This window comes from Chiloscyllium plagiosum, unplaced genomic scaffold, assembly GCF_037043375.1.
Source record: "Chiloscyllium plagiosum isolate Xiang-an unplaced genomic scaffold, Cpla_swu_hap1 HiC_scaffold_6, whole genome shotgun sequence".
Classification (NCBI taxonomy): domain Eukaryota; kingdom Metazoa; phylum Chordata; class Chondrichthyes; order Orectolobiformes; family Hemiscylliidae; genus Chiloscyllium; species Chiloscyllium plagiosum.
The window spans coordinates 127,165,165-127,187,604 of NW_028270144.1; the positions used below are offsets into that span (position 1 = coordinate 127,165,165).

At 51.0% G+C, this 22,440-nt stretch overlaps 1 protein-coding gene across 1 annotated transcript in view; it reads right to left on the reverse strand.

The window, feature by feature from the left end:
• The window catches only part of atg16l2 (autophagy related 16 like 2), a 148,157-nt gene that overhangs the window by 107,325 nt on the left and 18,392 nt on the right, over positions 1-22,440 (reverse strand). The window contains exons 3-7 of the mRNA XM_087988558.1: positions 21,906-21,990; positions 11,929-12,002; positions 6,964-7,215; positions 5,884-5,949; positions 2,704-2,790 (exon numbers count right to left, since the gene is read on the reverse strand). Of these exons, the coding sequence (XP_087844684.1) occupies positions 2,704-2,790; positions 5,884-5,949; positions 6,964-7,215; positions 11,929-12,002; positions 21,906-21,990 (564 nt within the window). The remainder of the gene's footprint in view (positions 1-2,703; positions 2,791-5,883; positions 5,950-6,963; positions 7,216-11,928; positions 12,003-21,905; positions 21,991-22,440) is intronic.

The following is a 22,440-nucleotide window of genomic DNA, read 5'->3' on the forward strand; positions in this document are numbered from 1 at the left end:
AAACAGAAAACTGGAACAGGAGTAGGCCATTCAGCCCATCGAGCCTGCTCCACCATTCAATGTGATCATCCAACCCAGTCCCCCGTTCCACCTGTTTCCTCCCTAAACCCTTTGGTCCCTTTAGTACAAGAGTCAGTTGACCTCAACTGAAGTTTAGCCACCCCAGACCAGTTTCGTTTCTACCAATCACTACCAGTGACAAATATATATTGAGTCTCTGAGTTGGTGATCAATCCAAAGCCCTTTGTGCCCATACCTGATCCCTCCAACCAGATTCCAATCCAAATTTACCAACACGTGTCATTGAATCATACACCGCAGAAAAGGCCTTTTGGCCCATTGAGTCTGCACTGCCATAACTACCACTAATGGTACGTTAATCCCCATTTCCTACACTTGTCCCTTGAACTTTATCACGTTTGAAGTGCTCATCCAAATTTTTTTTGAAGACTGTAAATTCTCCGGCATTCCCGATTTGCTGAGTGAAACCGTTTTTTTTTTCGCCAAATCCCCCTGAATCTCGTGCCCCTTCCCTTGTGATTGACCCCTCAGGCAAGGGGACTAGCCGCTCTCTATTCACCATAATAATCGCACACATCTCCATTAGGTGTCCCCCCCCCCCCCCCTCAGCTTCTCCGTGTCCCCATCATGTCTAGTAGGAGGTGGCCATTCCAGATCAGCCTCCCTCAGCCTCTAATGTCTCACCTCAGCTCTATAATCCACAATATGCCTTTAACCTACACACAAAAAAAAATCTACTGACGTCACTCTGGAAAGCCCTAATCAATCACCAGCTGATTGGTGGGGAATCTAGTTTCAGATTTCCACCAGCCTTTGAATGAAAGATTGCTTCCTGCCATTACCCCTGAACAGTCTGGCTGTAATTTGGAGGTTTTGACCCCCATCCCCACCCATCCTGGATTCCACTACCCCCTCCTCACCCCAAGCTTTGCCTTGAGCAAGTCATTTCTTTCTTTTCTATCCCTTCGAAACTACAAATCAACTTAAACTCTTTGACCTCAGCACTCGACCTTCTAAACTCAAGGGTGCGTGAAATACCTGTACAGAGGCCTGTAATCTGACACCAAGCCATCCTGTATTTACATGTGCACAGTACACAGGCTCTGACTAGCCAGCTCAGAGCCAGTCCCTAAAATGGGGAGACTCTCTGAGTCTCCTGTTTATTTTTTTTCTCTCCTGTCACCAAGTCACCCTTTATGTATATGAGCACAGTAAGTGTACTCTGACCAGCTAGCTCAGAGCCAGTCCCAAGAATGAGGGGAATTTCTGAGACTCCTGTTTATTATCTGTCCGCCTGGGCTCCCTGATTGGCCCAGGTTAACAACCCCAATCAAGGACCTCATGGTCAAAGAGGTCCAGTTGACCCTCATTCCAATCACTGCAGTGTGCAAATTACGTTTCTACCATATGCCCTCCTGAGAAGGTGGGAAACAGAATTCCATGGCAACATACCTCCTGCTTGATATTCAACAACTGAGTGTAGCTTTGGCAGCACAGACATGGTGGACTGGAGGACCACTGTATGTCTCGATGGTTCTCAATGAGCAGTTAGGAGTATTGCTGGCCCTATCTCTGAGCTAAAGGGATCCATTCAAGGGATGCAGGTGTCACTGGCTGGACTGGCATTTATTGCCCATCACTAATTGCCCCAGAGGGCAGTTAAGAGTCAACCACATTGCTGTGGATCTGGAGTCAGATCTAGGCCAGACCATTAATTGTGAAAATAGCTACGAGGCTCTGCTTCAGGAGCTACACTTGCTGATGTCAGATCACATGGAATTGGGAATAGAGTAGACAGTACCAGGGATGAAGGGCTTATGCCTAAATTGTTGATTCTGCTGCTCCTCGGATGCTGCCTGACCTGCTGTGCTTTTCCAGCCTCTCAACTCTGATCTCCAGCATGTGCAGTCCTCACTTTCTCTTAGAGTTCCAGTGATCTTTGTTCTCTCTTTCCCTTTGAAGAGAAGTCTCCATGTTCACTGAAAAGGAAGTGAACTATCTTCCATCAACAACCTGGACATGATCTTATTATCTGGCCCACATCTTGGCAAAAGACATAAAAATATCAAGAACCTCACTTAAGAGGTCTCTATCACACCAATCTCGATTGTAGAGAAAGTGAGGAACAGGTGGTGGTTCTCCTACCCTCATGTTTGTTGCTGACTGTCACACCCAGTCAGGATATCATACCCCTAACTTTCGCCATACGGACTTCAGATAAAGGTGGACAGTCAAACATTGACGTCAAAAAATGATACCCAGTTGGTCACTGAGAGTGAAGTGTTGCACAGAAACACAACCCACTCATGTCTAAACCTGGACCTGGTCCATCCCAGTCCAACACCAGCACCTCAGAACATAAGCCTGTGGTTCCGGATTACTAATCCAGTACCATCCCACTAACCAGGGAGATGAGAAAGCTAAGGTTTAGGTTGAGGATCCACTTGAGATGCTGCACAGAGCTGCAAGACCAAGTGCCTTTCTCCCGCTCCTCCTCAGCACATTCTTACATTGGAAGCTAGAAATCAAATCCCCTCCATTTCTCCCAAACCCTCCATCACCAGAACTCAACGTGAACCAGCTGGGATCATAGCCTTAATCAACACCAAGCCAGAGCACTCTCCTGACCCCCAGCCTCAGACTGGACTGGCTGAAAACTGCAGAGGAAGATCCCGACCTTACCTAGAACTCCGAAATGGTTTGAAGATCTTGATCTCCTGGTGCCTGGCTGCCTCGGGGAGCAGTTTCTGCACTGGTCGAAAGACACCTCTGAAATTCAAAGGAGAGTTTGTTACGTGACCTAATCAGGAACAACACATAGCCAATTAATCGTGCACTGTCAACAGGGGCAGTGTTATTGGGAAGAAAATGGCAAATGTATCATGAAAAGATTGTTGATCCAGAGTGACGACATTAGGCACCCATTCAGACCAGGATGTAAAGGTCCAGTGTGTGAATGAGTCAAATCTAGCACATAAAATATAGTGTGAGCCCCGATGTGTTCAGTGTTTTCTAGCATAGGTGCAAACACAGCACCTGTACCATTGTGAAAGAGACTGCCAAACTAGGTCACATTCCTCTTGGCAACACTCTGACCAATCAGCATCCACTGAGCTGAGGCTTCATGATCAGCCATGATGGCATGAATGGAGGAGCGGGCTTGAGGGGCCGAATGGCCTACTTCTGCTCCTATTTCTTATGGTAGATTATCAAATCCCTATAGTGTGAAAGCGGGCCATTCAGCCCATCGAGTCTGCACTGATCCTCCAAACAGCATACCATCTAGACCCACCACCCCCCTACCCTATCCCTGCATTTCCCATGGCTATCCCACCCAGCCTGCACATCCCTGAACACTATGGACAATTTAGCATGGCCAATCCACTTAACCTGCACATCTTTGGACTGAGGGGGGAAACCGGAGCACCCAGAGGAAACCCACATAAACATGGGAAGAAGGTGCAAACTTCACACAGACATCACCCAATGCTGGCATTGAACCTGAGTCCCTCGCGCTGTGAGGAAGCAGTGCTAACCACTGAGCCACCATGCTAGCCTCAGATGAAGAAATTCAAATTCAGAAAAAAATGTGGAATAAATAAAAAATTGACTCACACCAACTATTGGCAATTGTCCAACCCACCTGGCTCACTAATGTCCTTCAGGGAAGGAAATCAGCCATCTCTTACCTGGTCTGGACTACACTTAACTCCAGACCTTGTAGAAATGCGGTTGACGCTTAACTGCTCTCTGGGCAATTAGGGATGGGCAATAAATGCTGGTTTAGCCAGCGATGCCCAATCCCATGAAGAAATAATCAGCCATTCCAATCCATTTACAGTGTAATAGGTACAACCTGGTGCCTGCAGTACTTAATGGGGCCTGTTGGTGATGCTGCTGAGCAAGAGCCACACAATGGGGTTCAGTCGGAACGAGGTTGATCTATCCTTTATCTGTCTAGGATGAATAATCTCACATTTATTTACAGTTTTACCCTTCACCTGGACTCATAGAGATGTACAGCATGGAAACAGACCCTTCGGTCCAACTCGTCCATGCTGACCAAATATCCCAAATTAATCCAGTTCCATTTGCCAGCACTTGGCCCATATCCCTCCAAACCCTTCCTATTCAGATACCCATCCAGATGCCTTTTAAATGTCGTAATTGTATCAGCCTCCACCACTTCCTCTGGCATCTCATTCCATACAAGCACCACACTCTGTGTAAAAAAAGATACCCCTTAGGTTCCTTTTAAATCTTTCAACTCTAACCCTAAACCTATACCCTCTAGTTTTGGACTCCCCAACCCCAGGGAAAAGTACCTTGACTATTCAACCGTCATGATTTTATAAGCTGCTGACACCCCAGGGAAAATAGCTACAGATCCCTTTATTTTCATAGAATCCCTACAGTGTGGAAGCAGGCCCTCCGAAGAGTAACCCATCCAGATCCATTCCCCCGACCCTATATTTAGCCCTGACTAATGTACCTAACCCACACATCCCGGGGCAATTTAGCATGGGCAATTCACCTGACCTGCACACCTTTGGACTGTGAGAGGAAACTGGAGCACCCGGAGGAAACCCACACAGACACGGGGAGAATGTGCAAACTCAACACAGTCAGTCGCCCGAGGCTGGAATCAAACCTGGGTCCCTGGCGCTGTGAGGCAGCAGTGCTAACTACTGAGCCACCGTGCCACCCGAAATTTTACAAATTAATGCTATCATCAACACTGTCTACAATACTGTCAAATCTTGTGTCATTAGTAAATTTGGATATATGACTTTGTCGACTGATTAACGATATGAATAATGGCAATGTGAATAACTTGAACCCAACACATAAAAAAATAGACTCATACAACTGTTGTGGTTATGTTCGCCGAGCTGGAAGTTTTTGTTGGAAACGTTTCGTCCCCTGGCTAGGCGACATCATCAGTGCTTGGGAACCTCCTGCGAAGCGCTTCTTTGATGTTTCCTCCGGTGTTTATAGTGGTCTGTCCCTGCCGCTTCCGGTTGTCAGTTTCAGCTGTCCGCTGTAGTGGTTGGTATATTGGGTCCAGGTCGATGTGTTTGTTGATGGAGTTTGTGGATGAATGCCATGCCTCTAGGAATTCCCTGGCTGTTCTCTGTCTGGCTTGCCCCACGATAGTAGTGTTGTCCCAGTCGAATTCATGTTGCTTGTTGTCTGCGTGTGTGGCTACTAAGGATAGCTGGTCGTGTCGTTTCGTGGCTAGTTGATGTTCATGTATGCGGATTGTTAGCTGTCTTCCTGTTTGCCCTATATAGTGTTTAGTGCAGTCCTTGCATGGTATTTTGAAGCGGCAGGTACAGACCACTATAAACACCGGAGGAAACATCAAAGAAGCGCTTCGCACGAGGCTCCCAAGCACTGATGATGTCGCCTAGCCAGGGGACGAAACGTTTGCAACAAAAACTTCCAGCTCGGCGAACAGAACCACAACAACGAGCACCCGAGCTACAAATCTTCGCACAAACTTTGGACTCATACCAACTACTGGCGATTGCCCAAAACACCTGGCTCACTAGTGTCCTTCAGGGAAGGAAATCAGCCATCCCTTACCTTTTTAACACACCCTATCCCTGAGAGATATCACTGATCACAACGTGCCAAATGGAGAAACCACCTTTCTGCAAGTTATTGGAAAGGGAAATAAAACAAAGTTGAAAGGAAAGAGCAGGGAATCAGAACACTTCAGAATAGCAGCCACAGGTATGATGGGCCAAATGGCCATCTCTGTATTCCAGCCTATTCAGAGATGTTGAGCACAATAATAGCCGTGTGGTGGGTAGAGGAGCCATGCAGTCTTTCTTCAGTAAAACAGGCCTCACTCACGTGTCCATCGAGATGGGAACCCGGGAAATGACAGCCAGGTCTTTCTCCAAGTTCTTCTCCTGGACCCTGAGAAAGATACACAGAACACTCATCAGCCCCAGCACTACACAGTGATCTTCTCGCAAGCAACCCGTACAAACACACTTGAGTTTTCAAAAGACACAATATCATGCAGGGGAACAATGTTTGATGGGGGAGAGTGTAGAAGGACCCTTACACTGTATCTAACCCCGTGCTGTCCCTCTCCTGGGAGTGGTAGATGGGGACAGTGTAGAGAGAGCTTTACTCTGTATCTAACCCCATGCTGTCCCCATCCTGGGAGTGGTGGATGGGGACAGTGTAGAGGGTGCTTTACTCTATATCTAACCCTGTGCTGTCCCCATTCTGGGAGTGATGGATGGGGACAGTGTAGAGGGAGCTTTACTCTGTATCTAACCCCATGCTGTCCCCATCCTGGGAGTGTTGGATGGTGACAGTGTTGAGGAAGCTTTACTCTGAATCTAACCCCGTGCTGTCCCCATCCTGGGAGTGGTGGATGGGGACAGTGTAGAGAGAGCTTTACTCTGTATCTAACCCCGTGCTGTCCTCTCCTGGGAGTGGTAGATGGGGATAGTGTAGAGAAAGCTTTACTCTGAATCTAATCCCGTGCTGTCCCTCTCCTGGGAGTGGTAGATGGGGACAGTGTAGAGAGAGCTTTACTCTGTATCTAACCCCATGCTGTCCCCATCCTGGGAGTGGTGGATGGGGACAGTGTAGAGGGAGCTTTACTCTATATCTAACCCCGTGCTGTCCCCATTCTGGGAGTGATGGATGGGGACAGTGTAGAGGGAGCTTTACTCTGTATCTAACCCCATGCTGTCCCCATCCTGGGAGTGATGGATGGTGACAGTGTTGAGGAAGCTTTACTCTGAATCTAACCCCGTGCTGTCCCCATCCTGGGAGTGGTGGATGGGGACTGTGTAGAGGGAGCTTTACTCTGTATCTCACCGTGTGCCGTGTAGACAGCTGCCACTTGGTAACAATGGAATGAATGTTATGTTTGCCTGTTTTCTGAGGGAGTCAGTGGTTCAGCTCCGTTACCTCTTTGGCTTCTCGTTCCGATAATTCAGATCTCTCGCCGCTTGAACCTTGATGTCAATCATGTTCTGGATCAGTTCTGTTCCCTCCACCTCCCGCTTCAGGAGTTGCTCCCACTGTGAACGGTAAAGCTGCTGAAGGTTATCATAATCCTCCTTCACCCTGGCATTGGCTTTCTCCAATTCCTCGAATCGCTCCAGTAATCGCTCCCGCTCTCCCTCCAGCTCAGACAGCCTCACCTCCAACTCCACCAACCTAGACACAGTGTGGACAGTTATCGCAGGGAACATCAGAATGGGCACGCCCTACACCCAGAGAGTGAAATACCCCTCTGTAGGAAAGGGAGAAAGAGACAGGAAGGAAAAGAGGGAAAGTAGATAGAGAGGAAGAGAGAAGGCAGGAATTGAGAGAGAGAGAGAGAGAGACAGAGAGAGAGAGAGACAGAGAGAGAGACAGAGACAGAGAGAGAGACAGAGAGAGAGAGAGAGAGAAATTATATTGAGATATTTATAAAGATATATATTTGGAGAGAGCTACAGAGAGAGAGAGGTCACAGAGAGACAGAGAGAGAGAGATACACAGAGAAAAAGAAAGGGGTCCAAACACACACATAGAGACAGAGGCAGAGACAGAGAGAGATGTAGAGAGAGATACAGGGAGCAAGAGATAGGAAGCGAGAGGTAGAGAGCAAGCAGTAGGGAGAGAGATAGAGAGACTAAAATAAAATGGAGACAGTGAGGTCTGCAGATGCTGGAGATCAGAGTTGAGACTGGTGTTGCTGGAAAAGCACAGCAGGTCAGGCAGTATCCGAAGAGCAGGAAAATCGACGTTTCGGGCAAAAGCCTTTCATCAGGAATGCGCTGAATTCCTGATGAAGGGCTCCAGCCCAAAACGTTGATTTTCCTGCTCCTCGGATGCTGCCTGACCTGCTGTGCTTTTCCAACATCACACTCTCAAGATTAAGATAGAAGACAGGGAGTAATACGGGACAGGGAGAGAAAGGGAGAGAAGGGGGAAGTGAGAGACACAAAGAGAGAGTAAGAAAGATAAAAGACAGGAAGCAAAATGGGACAGAGGGAGAGAAATATGAAAGAAGCAACAAAGGAAGAGAAAATAAGATTATTAAAGGATTAAAGGATTGGACACTCTGGAGGCAGGAAACATGTTTCCGCTGATGGGTGAGCACCGAACCAGAGGACACAGCTTAAAAATACGGGGTAGACCATTTAGGACAGAGATGAGGAGAAACCTCTTCACCCAGAGAGTGGTGGGTGTGTGGAATGCTCTGCCCCAGAGGGCAGTGGAGGCCCAGTCTCTGGATTCATTTAAGAAAGAGTTGGATAGAGCTCTCAAGGATAGTGGAATCAAGGGTTATGGAGATAAGGCAGGAACAGGATACTGATTAGGAATGATCAGCCATGATCATATTGAATGGTGGTGCAGGCTTGAAGGGCAGAATGGCCGACTCCTGCACCCATTGTCTATTGTCTAAAATACATTTAGAAATCAGGGAGAAAAGGGGAAAGAGAGAGAGAACTAGAGAGAAAGGGACTGGATCAAAGAATCACTGGGAAAGAGAAACAGAGAAAAAGAGATGGAAAAGTTAAATGAGCAAATTGGGGGAAAAGACAGAGATAGAACATAGAATATGGAACATAGAACAGTACAGCACAGGACAGGCCCTTGGGCCCCCGATGTTGTGCCGAGGTTTAATCCTAATGTAAAATATAGTAACTGAACCTACACATCCCTCAACTCACTGTTATCCATGTGCATGTCCAGCAGACACTTAAATGTCCCCAATGACTCTGCTGCCACCACCACAGCTGGCAACACATGCCATACATTCACAACTCTCTGCGAAAACCTTCTTTGCACCCTCTCCAAAGCCTCTGTAAGCTTTCCTATAGTAGGGTGACCAGAACTGAACACAATATTCCAAGATGGAGAGAGTAAAAGCAAGAGACAGACATAGAAAGCAGAGAGAGAGAGAGAGAGAGAGAGAGAGAGAAGAAACAAAGTATGGAGGGAAATGGAGAAAGAGGAAGAGTAAACAAGAGAGAAAGAATTTGTGTCACACATTTCACAACTTCCCATCACTAAAGTGCATTAAAACAATGATGTTCTTTTCTTTACAGGGTATTAATGTAATGGTGTAGGAGATACTAGAGTTAATGCGTATATGAAGCATGTGATCATCTTTGCCATAATGGTGAACAAACGCGAGGTGGAAGGGGAGCTGCTCTGTTCCATGCTGTTGTCAACACAGTGAGACAGGGGCCTGTACTCTCACTGTGAACGAGCTGACTGCACACATGGAGGGACCAACAGGACTCAGCTAGCCAAGTATCAGACAGCAAACCATTTTCTAGTCAAACTAAACCAGTCTCAAGTAGTTAACAAGCTAAACTTTACTGGATGTTTAGTAATTTGTTAAGTAACTGAATTAATAAACATCGTTACAGAGACAATGACCAGGACCTGACATCAATCTAAATCCTTCCAGATACCAAATCTTTTGTTCACATGACCACATGACATTATAGTGGGTGGTGCTTAAGGCACTCTGCAATATTAACCATTCCCCTCCAACAGTCCAGTACTGCCTCAGCACTGACCCTCCGACAGTGCGGCACTCCCTCAGCACTGACCCTGCAACAGTGCGGCACTCCCTCAGCACTGACCCTGCGACAGTGCAGCACTCCCTCAGCACTGACCCTCCGATAGTCCAGTATTCCCTCAGCACTGACCCTCCGTCAGTCCAGTACTCTCTCAGCACTGACCCTGCGACATGCAGTACTCTCTTAGCACTGATTCTCCGACAGTGCGGCGCTCCCTCGGCACTCACCCTGCGACAGTGCGGCGCTCCCTCGGCACTCACCCTGCGACAGTGCGGCGCTCCCTCGGCACTCACCCTGCGACAGTGCGGCGCTCCCTCGGCACTCACCCTGCGACAGTGCGGCGCTCCCTCGGCACTCACCCTGCGACAGTGCGGCGCTCCCTCGGCACTCACCCTGCGACAGTGCGGCGCTCCCTCGGCACTCACCCTGCGACAGTGCGGCGCTCCCTCGGCACTCACCCTGCGACAGTGCGGCGCTCCCTCGGCACTCACCCTGCGACAGTGCGGCGCTCCCTCGGCACTCACCCTGCGACAGTGCGGCGCTCCTTCGGCACTCACCCTGCGACAGTGCGGCGCTCCCTCGGCACTCACCCTGCGACAGTGCGGCGCTCCCTCGGCACTCACCCTGCGACAGTGCGGCGCTCCCTCGGCACTCACCCTGCGACAGTGCGGCGCTCCCTCGGCACTCACCCTGCGACAGTGCGGCGCTCCCTCGGCACTCACCCTGCGACACTCCCTCGGCACTGACCCCCCCGACAGTGCGGCGCTCCCTCGGCGCTGACCCTGCGACAGTGCGGCGCTCCCTCAGCACTGACCCTGCGACAGTGCGGCACTCCCTCAGCACTGACCCTGCGGCACTCCCTCAGCACTGACGCTGCGACAGTGCGGCACTCCCTCGGCACTGACCCTGCGACAGTGCGGCGCTCCCTCGGCGCTGACCCTGCGACACTCCCTCGGCGCTGACCCTGCGACAGTGCGGCGCTCCCTCGGCGCTGACCCTGCGACTGTGCGGCGCTCCCTCGGCGCTGACCCTGCGACTGTGCGGCGCTCCCTCGGCGCTGACCCTGCGACAGTGCGGCGCTCCCTCGGCGCTGACCCTGCGACTGTGCGGCGCTCCCTCGGCGCTGACCCTGCGACTGTGCGGCGCTCCCTCGGCGCTGACCCTGCGACTGTGCGGCGCTCCCTCGGCGCTGACCCTGCGACAGTGCGGCGCTCCCTCGGCGCTGACCCTGCGACAGTGCGGCGCTTCCTCGGCGCTGACCCTGCGACAGTGCGGCGCTTCCTCGGCGCTGACCCTGCGACAGTGCGGCGCTTCCTCGGCGCTGACCTTGTGACAGTGCGGCACTCCCTCGGCGCTGACCCTGCGACAGTGCGGCGCTCCCTCGGCGCTGACCCTGCGACGCTCCCTCGGCGCTGACCCTGCGACAGTGCGGCGCTCCCTCGGCGCTGACCCTGCGATAGTGCGGCGCTCCCTCGGCGCTGACCCTGCGACAGTGCGGCACTGCCTCGGCACTGACCCTGCGACAGTGCGGCGCTCCCTCAGCACTGACCCTGCGACAGTGCGGCACTGACTCGGCACTGACCCTGCGACAGTGCGGCACTGACTCGGCACTGACCCTGCGACAGTGCGGCACTGACTCGGCACTGACCCTACGACAGTGCGGCACCCCCTCGGCACTGACCCTGCGACAGTGCGGCACTCCCTCAGCACTGACCCTGCGACAATGCGGCACTCCCTCAGCACTGACCCTGTGACAGTGCGGCACTCCCTCAGCACTGACCCTGTGACAGTGCTGCACTCCCCCAGCACTGACCCTCCGACAGTGCGGCGCTCCCTCAGCACTGACCCTCCGACAGTGCGGCGCTCCCTCAGCACTGACCCTCCGACAGTGCTGCACTCCCTCAGCACTGACGCTCCGACAGTGCGACACTCCCCCAGCACTGACCCTCCGACAGTGCGGCACTCCCTCAGCACTGACCCTGCGACAGTGCGGCACTCCCTCAGCACTGACCCTGCGACAGTGCGGCACTCCCTCAGCACTGACCCTCCGACAGTGCGGCACTCCCTCAGCACTGACCCTGTGACAGTGCGGCACTCCCTCAGCACTGACCCTGCGAGTGCGGAACCCCTTCAAGTGCTTCACAGGGAGAGTCAGCCTGGATTGTGTGGACATGGCCTATAAGGGGGATTCGATCCTGTAATGTTCCTTGCCTCTGTGTTAGTGTCCTGCTTTCCAAAGCCCCACCTGCCCTCTCTGATTGCAGCACGGTTTACAGCTTCGTCACACGCGTATTGCACCGTGCAGACATCCCCCACAGAAATGTGGAAACCCAGTGACTGTTCTCACCTGCTGTGACTGACCTGGAGGTCCATCTCTCGGTGTTTGTGCTGTTTGCTCAGACTGAAGACCTCCTGTGCGAGCTGAGGGGGTGGGGTGTTGGGTGGGAGCATAAAAAATGAAGAATGAAACAGAAAACCGTGGAGAGGAGGAGTGATCTACTGTCTGTCGATCCTACCCTGCTGCCGTAGGAGCAGGAGAACCCCATCCTTAACTGGACTGCTGATCGGTGCATGAGGCATAGGCCATTCAGCCCATCGAGTCTGCTCCCCCATTCAATGAGATTGTCACTGATCTGAATCCTCAACTCCACTTTCCTGCCTTTTCCCCCTAACCCTCGATTCCCTTCCTGATTAACGATCTCTCTCTCTGAGCCTTGAGCATCCTCAGTGACCCAGCCTCGACAGCCCTCCGTGGTAAAGGATTCCACAGATTCACTCCCCTCGGAGAGAGGAAATTCCTCCTCATCTCTGTCTTAAACAGGTGACTCCTTTTTCTGAGTTGATGCCCTCTGGTGCTAGGCTCTCCCACCAGGGGAAACTGCCCCTATCAAGTCCCTGAAGAATCTCAGCAGGTCTGGCAGCACGTGTGGGGAGAGTTCAGAGTCCAACGGCCCTTGTTCAGAGGTGATAGCAGCTTTTGATAGGTGGAGGTACATGTGCCCAAGACAGGGGCTGTGGGAGCAAGGAGTGAAAAGTTAGGGAGAGATGAAGCCCCGAGACAGAGGATGACAAATCAACAGATGATAAATAGCCAGAGAGAAAGAAAAGCTGCTCAGAGAGACAATGAGTGAAAACAGACAGGACAGGGCCTGAGGGATGGAGTGGGTAAAGGACATGGTGCTCAGACCCGAAGATTAATGACCTCGATATCGAGTCCTGAAAACTGCAGGGTCCCCAAGCAGAAAATGAAATGCTGTTCTTAACTCTGCTTTCTCTCCACAGATGCTACCAGACCTGCTGAGTTTCTCCAGCGATTTCTGCTTCTGTTTCAGATTTCCGGCATCCGTAATTCTTTGTTTTAGGTACAAAAGTTTTGATGTGTTTAAATAAGGTCACCTCTCACTCTTCTATATTCCAAAAGGTCACACATTCTGGATGTTAAAAATACACATGCACACACCTGGGGAGTGTGTTCAGAAACTCACTTCCACAATGTAAAATAAAAAGTTCGACTCGAGCGAGCCAAGCTTCTCTCTGCGACTTCACAATGTTAACAGGAATAGTGGCCATGAATGAGAAGATTGAAACTGAAAAGGGGGAGGCAGATTCAAATCCCAACATGACAGATGGTCGAGTTTGAACTTAATAAGAATCTGGAATTAAAAGTCTAATGATGACCATGAATTCAATGGACAGTACGGCGGTGGCTCAGTGGTTAGCACTGGGTTCAATTCCGGCCTCGGGCGACCGTCTGTGTGGGGTTTGCACATTCTCCCCATGTCTATGCAGGTTTCCTCTGGGTGCTCCCACAATCCAAAGATGTGCAGGTTAGGGTGGATTGACCGTGTTAAATTGCCTCTAGTACCCAGGTATGTGTAGGCTAGGTTGGTTATGTGGGGTAGCTCTCAGGGGGGATGCTCTTCAGAGGGTTGGTGTGAACTCAATGGGCCAAATGGCCTACTCCCACACTGTAGGGATTTGATGATCCTGTGATCTAATTCACGAATCCCTTTATGTGAAGGGTATCCGCTATCCTCACCTAATCTGGCCTACACGTGACTCCATGCACGCAGCAATGTGGTTAACCTATTTGCATGACCAATAAAAACAAATTGCTGGCCTAGCCAGTGACACCAGCATCTCATGAATGAACTAAAACAAAAAAAAAGGTTGCTCAGTAGAGATAGAGGGTGGCACGGTAGCTCAGTGGTTAGCACGGCTGCCTCACAGCACCAGGGTCCCAGGTTCAATTCCATCCTCGGGCGACTGTCTCTGTGGAGTTTGCACATTCTCCCTCTGTCTGCGTGGGTTTCCTCCGGGTGCTCCGGTTTCCTCCCACAGTCCAAAGATGTGCAGGTCAGGTGAATTGGCCATGCTAAATTGTCCCATAGTGTGAGGTGCATTAGTCAGAGGGAAATGGGTCTCTGTGGGTTACTCTTCGGAGGGTCGGTGTGGATTTGCTGGGCCGAAGGGCCTGTTTCCACACTTTAGGGAATCTAATCTAATCAAGTAGAGATAGGGAACTTTCTACCTGAAAAGGTAATGGTAATGGTGGAATGTAACACCTGAACAAGGCTCTTCTGAAGACTGTCCCAGGCAGGATGGGCTGAATGTCCTTCCCCTGTGGTAGATATTGTAACAAGCAGCACATCACTGAGCAGTATCGTTGGAGAATGAGGAACTGAGTGGACATTAAAGGACAATTCAGTCCTTAAGTTAAGGAAGTGCAGCTTTGAAAGCTATCCCACAACTTTGGAAATTGCTTCATAAAACATTTAGATAGCAGAAGTGGAACCGGGATAGACTCTGTTTGTCTTATATGCAACAAACATAACTTCCTATTCTGCCAGAAAACCTGCAAGAGCAGCCTTAGAATGTACCAGAGGGAAATGTCAGTGTGCAAGTTCGTTTGTTAAAGGGAGGTGGGTCACTCAGAGAAAAAAACTCTTGACTCATCTGTTGACAAGATATCTGGTGGTGCTGCAGTGGTATTATTACTGGAGCAGCAACACAGAAGCTCAGGCTAATGCCCGGGCAACACAAGTTCAAATCCCACCCACGGGAGATGGTGGAATTTAAACTCAATTCATAAAATCTGGAATTGAGATGGTGACCATCGAAACCCATCTGGTTCACTCAGGAAATCTGTTGCCCTTGCCTGGTCAGGCCTGTGCGTAACTCCAGCCCCACAGTCAATTCTTAACTGCCCTCTGAAATGGCTGAGCAAGGCACTCAGATCAGGGGAAATTAAGGATGGCAATAAGTCCTGCACTTGCCAGCATTGCCCCCATCCTGTGACCTTAAAATATAGGAGCAGAATTAGGCCATTCAACTCATCAAATCTGCTCCATTATTCCATCATGGCTGATATGTTTCTCAACCTCATTCTCCTGCCTTCTCCCTGTGACCCTTGACCCCCTTACTAATCAGGAACCTATCTATCTTTGTCTTAAATACACTCAGTGACTTGGCCTCCACAGCCCTCTGTCGCAATAAGTTCCACAGTTTTACCACCCTCTGGCTGAAGAAATTCCTCCTCATCTCAGTTCGAAAGGGTGTTAGCTCTGTCTGAATAAGAAAATGGGGGAATATCTATCCAAACAGATAGAGAGTCTTTCCTACAAAATAAAAGGAGGCTAAAGGATGAACTTAATTAAAGGGCTTTACATTATGAAGCTTCTGGCAGGGAAAACTTTAGAAAAGGTGTCTGAACCAGGGATCACAAAGAGAAGACATTCAGTACTGATGGAAAAGGAAATTCATAAGAAAGGACAAAAGTGTGAGAAGAGAGAGAGAGTATGCTGAGGGGGGAGGGAGAGAGAGAAAAAGAAAGAGAGAGAGAATGTCGAGAGAGAGAGAGAGGGAGAGGGAGAGAGAGAGAGAGAGTTGAGAGAGTGTGAATGTCGAAAGAGAGGGACAGGCAGGCAGAGAGAGACACAGAGAGAGACAGAGAGAGACAGAAAGACAGAGAGAGAGACAGAGAGAGAGACAGAGAGAGAGACAGAGAGAGAGACAGAGAGAGAGACAGAGAGAGAGATGGAAAGAGAGAGAGAGAGATCAATGGAACCGAAAAGCAGGCCAGTGAGATACAGAAACGAGGGTGGACCGCATGAGAAAGAGCAAATACATACGAGAGTGAGAGACAGAGAAATTACAAAGAAATTCATGGAGTCTATGTGACAGAGAAAGCAAAGAAGCATAAGGGGGAACAGAGAGTGGAAAAGAATTCAAAAGAGAATCTGCACGAGTGAGCGTTGTTATGATCCCTGCTGATGGTAACAGTAATTGGAACTCATTGGATCAATGGATCTTATTGACGATGAGATTCTTGATTCGGGTTATTAACCTGGGCCAATCAGGGAGCTCTGTCTGACAGACTCCACAGACTGGCTTTGAGCTGGCTGGTCAGAGTCCATGTACCGTGCACATGGAAATAAAGGATGACTTGGTGACAGAATACCGGCCTGAGTCATTTCAAGTCAGATTCCACAGTGAGACCTGGTTTGATTGACCTCAAGTTTTATTTTTGCTAATTGTTTACCGCCGCAGTCAGTCATTGAGCTGTACAGCACAGAGACGGACCCTTTGGTCCAACCCGTCCATGCCGACCAGATATCCCAACCTGATCTAGGCCCATTTGCCAGCACCCGGCCCATATCCCTCTGTATCCCTCTTATTCATATACCCACTGAGATGCCTTATAAATATTGCAATTGTACCAGCCTCCACTACTTCCCCTGGCAGCTCAATCCATGCACATACCACCCTCTGCTTGAAAAAGTTGCCCCTTAGGTCTCTTTTATATCTTTCCCTTCTCACCCTAAACCTGTGCCGAGTTCTGGACTCCCCCACCCCAGGGAAAAGACTTTGTCTATTTACCCTATCCATACCTCTCAGTTTTATAAACCTCTATAAAGGTCACCCCTCAGCCTCTGACACTCCAGGGAAAAAAGCCCCAGCCTATTCAGTCTCTTCCTATAGCTCAAATCCTCCAACCCTGGCAACATAGAATATTACAGCACAGTACAGGCCCATCAGCCCTCGATATTACGCTGACCTGTGGAACCAATCTGAAGCCCATCAAACCTACACTATTCCATTTTCATCCATATGTTTATCCAATGACCATTTAAATGCCTGTAAAGTTGGCAAGTCTACCACTGTTGCAGGCAGGGCGTTCCATGCCCCTACTAATCTCTGGGTAAAGAACCCATCTCTGACATCTATTCTATATCTATCACCCCTCAGTTTAAAGCTATGTCCCCTTATGCTAGCCATCATCATCATCCAAGGAAAAAGGCTCTCTGTATGTTTCTATTAAGTCACCTCTTAACCTTCTTCTCTCTAATGAAAACAGCCTCAAATCCTTCAACCTTTCCTCATAAGACCTTCCCTCCATACCAGGCAACATCCTGGTAAATCTCCTCTGCACCCTTTCCAAAGCTCCCACATCCTTCCTATAATGCGGCACAGAAATGTCCACAATACTCCAAGTTCGGCCCCACCAGAGTTTTGTACAGCTGCAGCATGACCTCATGGCTCCGAAACTCAATCGCTCTACCAATAAAAGCTAACACACCGTATGCCTTCTTAATAACCCTATCAACCTGGGTGGCAACTTTCAGGGATCTATGAACATGGACACCGAGATCTCTCTGTTCACGTACACTACCAAGAATCTTACCATCAGCCCAGTACTCTCTATTCCTTTTGCTCCTTCCAAAGTGAATTACCTCACACTTTTCCACATTAAACTGCATTTGCCACCTCTCAGCCCAGCCATGCAACTTATCTATGTCCCTCTGTAACCTGCAACATTCTCCCAAACTGTCCACACCTCCACCGATTTTAGTGTCATCCGTAAATTTACTAACCCATCCTTCTATGCCCTCATCCAGATCATTTACAAAAGTGACAAACAGCAGTGGCCCCAAAACAGATCCTTGCAGTACACCACTAGTAAATGAACTCCAGGATGAACATTTCCCATCATCCACCACCCTGCACCATCCCTGTAGCCACGTGTTCAACTCCTCTCTCTCTCCATATTCCTCGCCTCACTAGCACGTGGCACGGGTAACAAACCAGAGACAACAACTCTGTTTGTTCTAGCTGTCAGCTTCCACCCTAGCTCCCTGAATTTCTGCCTTACATCCCCATCCCTCTTCCTACCTATACCATTGGTGCCTATGTGGACCATGACTTGGGGTTGCTCCCCCTACCCGTTTAGGATCCCAAAAACACAATCCGAGACATCACGAACCCTGGCACCTGGGAGGCAACACACCAACCGTGAGTCTCTCTCGTCCCCACAGAACCTCCTGTCCCAATAACTATGGAGTCCCCAATGACTAAAGCTCTGCTCATCTCCCCACTTCCCTTCTGAGCAACAGGGACAGACTCTGTGCCAGAGACCTGTACCCCATGGCTTATCCCGGTAAATCACTCTGCAAACAGTATGCAGAATGATATACTTGTTATTGAGGGCAACATCCTTTTAAATGTTTTCTGAACCCTTTCAAGCTTCATAACATCCTTTTGATATCAGGGAGACCAGAATTGAATGCAATATTCCAAAAGTGGCCTTACCAATGTCCTGTGCAGCCGTAACATGACCTCCCAACTCCTGTACTCAATGCACTGACCGATAAAGGAAAGCATACCAAACGCCCTCTTCACTATCCTATCTACCTGCAAACCCACTTTCAAGAAACAATGAACCTGCACTCCAAGGTCTCTTTGTTCAGCAACACTCCCTAGGACCTTACCATTAAGTGTATAAGTCCTGCTAAGATTTGCTTTCCCAAAATGCAGCTCCTCGCATTTATCTAAATTAAACTCCATCTGCCACTTCTCAGCCCATTGGCCCATCTGGTCCAGATCCTGTTGTAATCTGAGGTAACCCTCTTCGCTGTCCACTACACCTCCAATTTTGATGTCATCTGCAAACTTACTAACTGTACCTCTTATGCTCACATCCAAATCATTTATATAAATGATGAAAAGTAGTGGACCCAGCACCAATCCTTGTGGCACTCCACTGTCACAGGCCTCCAGTCTGAAAAACAACCCTCTACCACCACCCTCTGTCTTCTACCTTCACTGAACATATTCACAAGAGACTATCAATGAATTCTGAACACAAAAGCATAGAAGTGCATTGCAATAAAAGGGGGAAAAAGCAGTAACCATTTACATCTGACAAGAGCTAGTTGAAACAGTATTTTTATAAACATTAGAAATAAAGTTTCAACCTTTTACATTAACCTTATAGATACTCGACCCTCAGTGAAGGGTCACCTGTTTCCAGTTTAAAGTTCCTTGTTCAGTGGGCAACACTGTAATTGGCTTCTTTTCAGCAAATAGTCTGCATGAGAGGGAGGGAGGGAGGAAAGAAGGAAGAGGAGGAGAGGGGAAGAGAGAGAAGGAGAGGGGAAGAGAGAGGAGGAGAGGGGAAGAGAGAGGAGGAGAGGGGAAGAGAGAGGAGGAGAGGGGAAGAGAGAGGGGGGAGGGGAAGAGGGAGAGGGGAGGGGAAGAGGGAGAGGGGAGGGGAAGAGGGAGAGGGGGGGGAAGAGGGAGAGGGGAGGGGAAGAGGGAGAGGGGAGGGGACGAGGGAGCGGGGAGGGGAAGAGGGAGAGGGGAGGGGAAGAGGGAGAGGGGAGGGGAAGAGGGAGAGGGGAGGGGAAGAGGGAGAGGGGAGGGGAAGAGGGAGAGGGGAGGGGAAGAGGGAGAGGGGAGGGGAAGAGGGAGAGGGGAGGGGAAGAGGGAGAGAGGAGGGGAAGAGGGAGAGAGGAGGGGAAGAGGGAGAGAGGAGGGGAAGAGGAGAGAGAGGAGGGGAAGGAGAGAGAGAGGAGAGGGGAAGAGGGGGGGGGGAAGAGGGAGAGGGGAGGGGAAGAGGGAGAGGGGTGGGGAAGAGGGAGAGGGGAGGGGAAGAGGGAGAGGGGAGGGGAAGAGAGAGAGGGGAGGGGAAGAGAGAGAGGGGAGGGGAAGAGAGAGAGGGGAGGGGAAGAGAGAGAGGGGAGGGGAAGAGAGAGAGGGGAGGGGAAGAGAGAGAGGGGAGGGGAAGAGAGAGAGGGGAGGGGAAGAGAGAGAGGGGAGGCGAAGAGAGAGAGGGGAGGCGAAGAGAGAGAGGGGAGGCGAAGAGAGAGAGGGGAGGGGAAGAGAGAGAGGGGAGGGGAAGAGAGAGAGGGGAGGGGAAGAGAGAGAGGGGAGGGGAAGAGAGAGAGGGGAGGGGAAGAGAGAGAGGGGAGGGGAAGAGAGAGAGAGGAGGGGAAGAGAGAGAGGAGGGGAAGAGAGAGAGGGGAGGGGAAGAGAGAGAGGGGAGGGGAAGAGAGAGAGGGGAGGGGAAGAGAGAGAGGGGAGGGGAAGAGAGAGAGGGGAGGGGAAGAGAGAGAGGGGAGGGGAAGAGAGAGAGGGGAGGGGAAGAGAGAGAGGGGAGGCGAAGAGAGAGAGGGGAGGCGAAGAGAGAGAGGGGAGGCGAAGAGAGAGAGGGGAGGCGAAGAGAGAGAGGGGAGGGGAAGAGAGAGAGGGGAGGGGAAGAGAGAGAGGGGAGGGGAAGAGAGAGAGGGGAGGGGAAGAGAGAGAGGGGAGGGGAAGAGAGAGAGGGGAGGGGAAGAGAGAGAGGGGAGGGGAAGAGGGAGAGAGGAGGGGAAGAGGGAGAGAGGAGGGGAAGAGGGAGAGAGGAGGGGAAGAGGGAGAGAGGAGGGGAAGAGGGAGAGAGGAGGGGAAGAGGGAGAGAGGAGGGGAAGAGGGAGAGAGGAGGGGAAGAGGGAGAGAGGAGGGGAAGAGGGAGAGAGGAGGGGAAGAGGGAGAGAGGAGGGGAAGGAGAGGAGAGGGGAGGGGAAGAGAGAGAGAGGGGAGGGGAAGAGGGAGAGGGGAGGGGAAGAGGGAGAGGGGAGAGGAAGAGGGAGAGGGGAGGGGAAGAGAGAGAGGGGAGGGGAAGAGAGAGAGAGGAGGGGAAGAGAGAGAGGGGAGGGGAAGAGAGAGAGGGGAGGGGAAGAGAGAGAGGGGAGGGGAAGAGAGAGAGGGGAGGGGAAGAGAGAGAGGGGAGGGGAAGAGAGAGAGGGGAGGGGAAGAGGGAGAGAGGAGGGGAAGAGGGAGAGAGGAGGGGAAGGAGAGGAGAGGGGAGGGGAAGAGAGAGAGAGGGGAGGGGAAGAGGGAGAGGGGAGGGGAAGAGGGAGAGGGGAGAGGAAGAGGGAGAGGGGAGGGGAAGAGAGAGAGGGGAGGGGAAGAGAGAGAGAGGAGGGGAAGAGAGAGAGGGGAGGGGAAGAGAGAGAGGGGAGGGGAAGAGAGAGAGGGGAGGGGAAGAGAGAGAGGGGAGGGGAAGAGAGAGAGGGGAGGGGAAGAGAGAGAGGGGAGGGGAAGGAGAGGAGAGGGAGGGGAAGAGAGAGAGAGGGGAGGGGAAGAGGAGAGGGGAGGGGAAGAGGGAGAGGGGAGGGGAAGAGGGAGAGGGGAGAGGAAGAGGGAGAGGGGAGGGAAGAGAGAGAGGGGAGGGGAAGAGAGAGAGAGGAGGGGAAGAGAGAGAGGGTAGGGGAAGAGAGAGAGGGTAGGGGAAGAGAGAGAGGGTAGGGGAAGAGAGAGAGGGGAGGGGAAGAGAGAGAGGGGAGGGGAAGAGAGAGAGGGGAGGGGAAGAGAGAGAGGGGAGGGGAAGAGAGAGAGGGGAGGGGAAGAGAGAGAGGGGAGGGGAAGAGGGAGAGAGGAGGGGAAGAGGGAGAGAGGAGGGGAAGAGGGAGAGGGGAGGGGAAGAGGGAGAGGGGAAGGGAAGAGGGAGAGGGGAGGGGAAGAGGAGAGGGGAGGGGAAGAGGGAGAGGGGAGGGGAAGAGAGAGAGGGGAGGGGAAGAGAGAGAGGGAGGGGAAGAGAGAGAGGGGAGGGGAAGAGGGAGAGACGAGGGGAAGAGGGAGAGAGGAGGGGAAGAGGGAGAGAGGAGGGGAAGAGGGAGAGAGGAGGGGAAGAGGGAGAGAGGAGGGGAAGAGGGAGAGAGGAGGGGAAGAGGGAGAGAGGAGGGGAAGAGGGAGAGAGGAGGGGAAGGAGAGGAGAGGGGAGGGAAGAGAGAGAGAGGAGGGGAAGAGAGAGAGAGGAGGGGAAGAGAGAGAGGGGAAGAAAGAGAAAGAAAGAGAGAGAGAAAGAAAGGAAGGAAAAGAGGAAGAGGGAAAGAAAGGGGAGGGAGTGGGGGAGGGTGTGGGGGAGGGAAAAAGAGAAAAGGACAGAGAAAGAGAGAGAAAGGGAGAGAAAGAACTTAATAATGAACAAAAAAAAGACCAAATGAAGGAGACAGAAAAAGAGAGAGAGAGACCGAGAGGTGCGGCGGGGAGAAACTAACTCACCTCTCCATTTGCCTGATACATTTCGATCAGTTCCTTTCGATGTCTGCTCTGTAAGCTTACCACATTCTGGGGTTCGGGAGATAGGCTGAAAAGTAAACAACAAAAAGAAAATTCCTGAAATCCTGTCATGACTGTTTCAAGAGTCATACTGGACTGAAAACATTAATGCTGTCTCTTTCTCTCCACAGACGCTGCAAGAGCTACTGGGTTTCTCCAGCAATTTCTACATTAACTTCAGGTTTTGCTTTATTTAATGGTGTTCCCTTTGACTGGCGACAGAGCCTGAATCCTTACCCATCTTCTTGTCAAACTTTATCTTAGCAACCTCTTCTCCACCTCTTTTTAATGTCCCATTTCCCCCAGATTTGGGTAATTGAGATGATATCTCTCCTTAACCTTCGCTGGTCTAGGAGGAGAATCCCAGTTTCACCAAAGCCCTCACAAGGCCATGAAATCCTTCCGGCCTTGTACTTTTACAGTAAATCTCCTGTGCACCTTCTCCAAGGGCTCAGAGTCATAGAGTCACACAGTACAG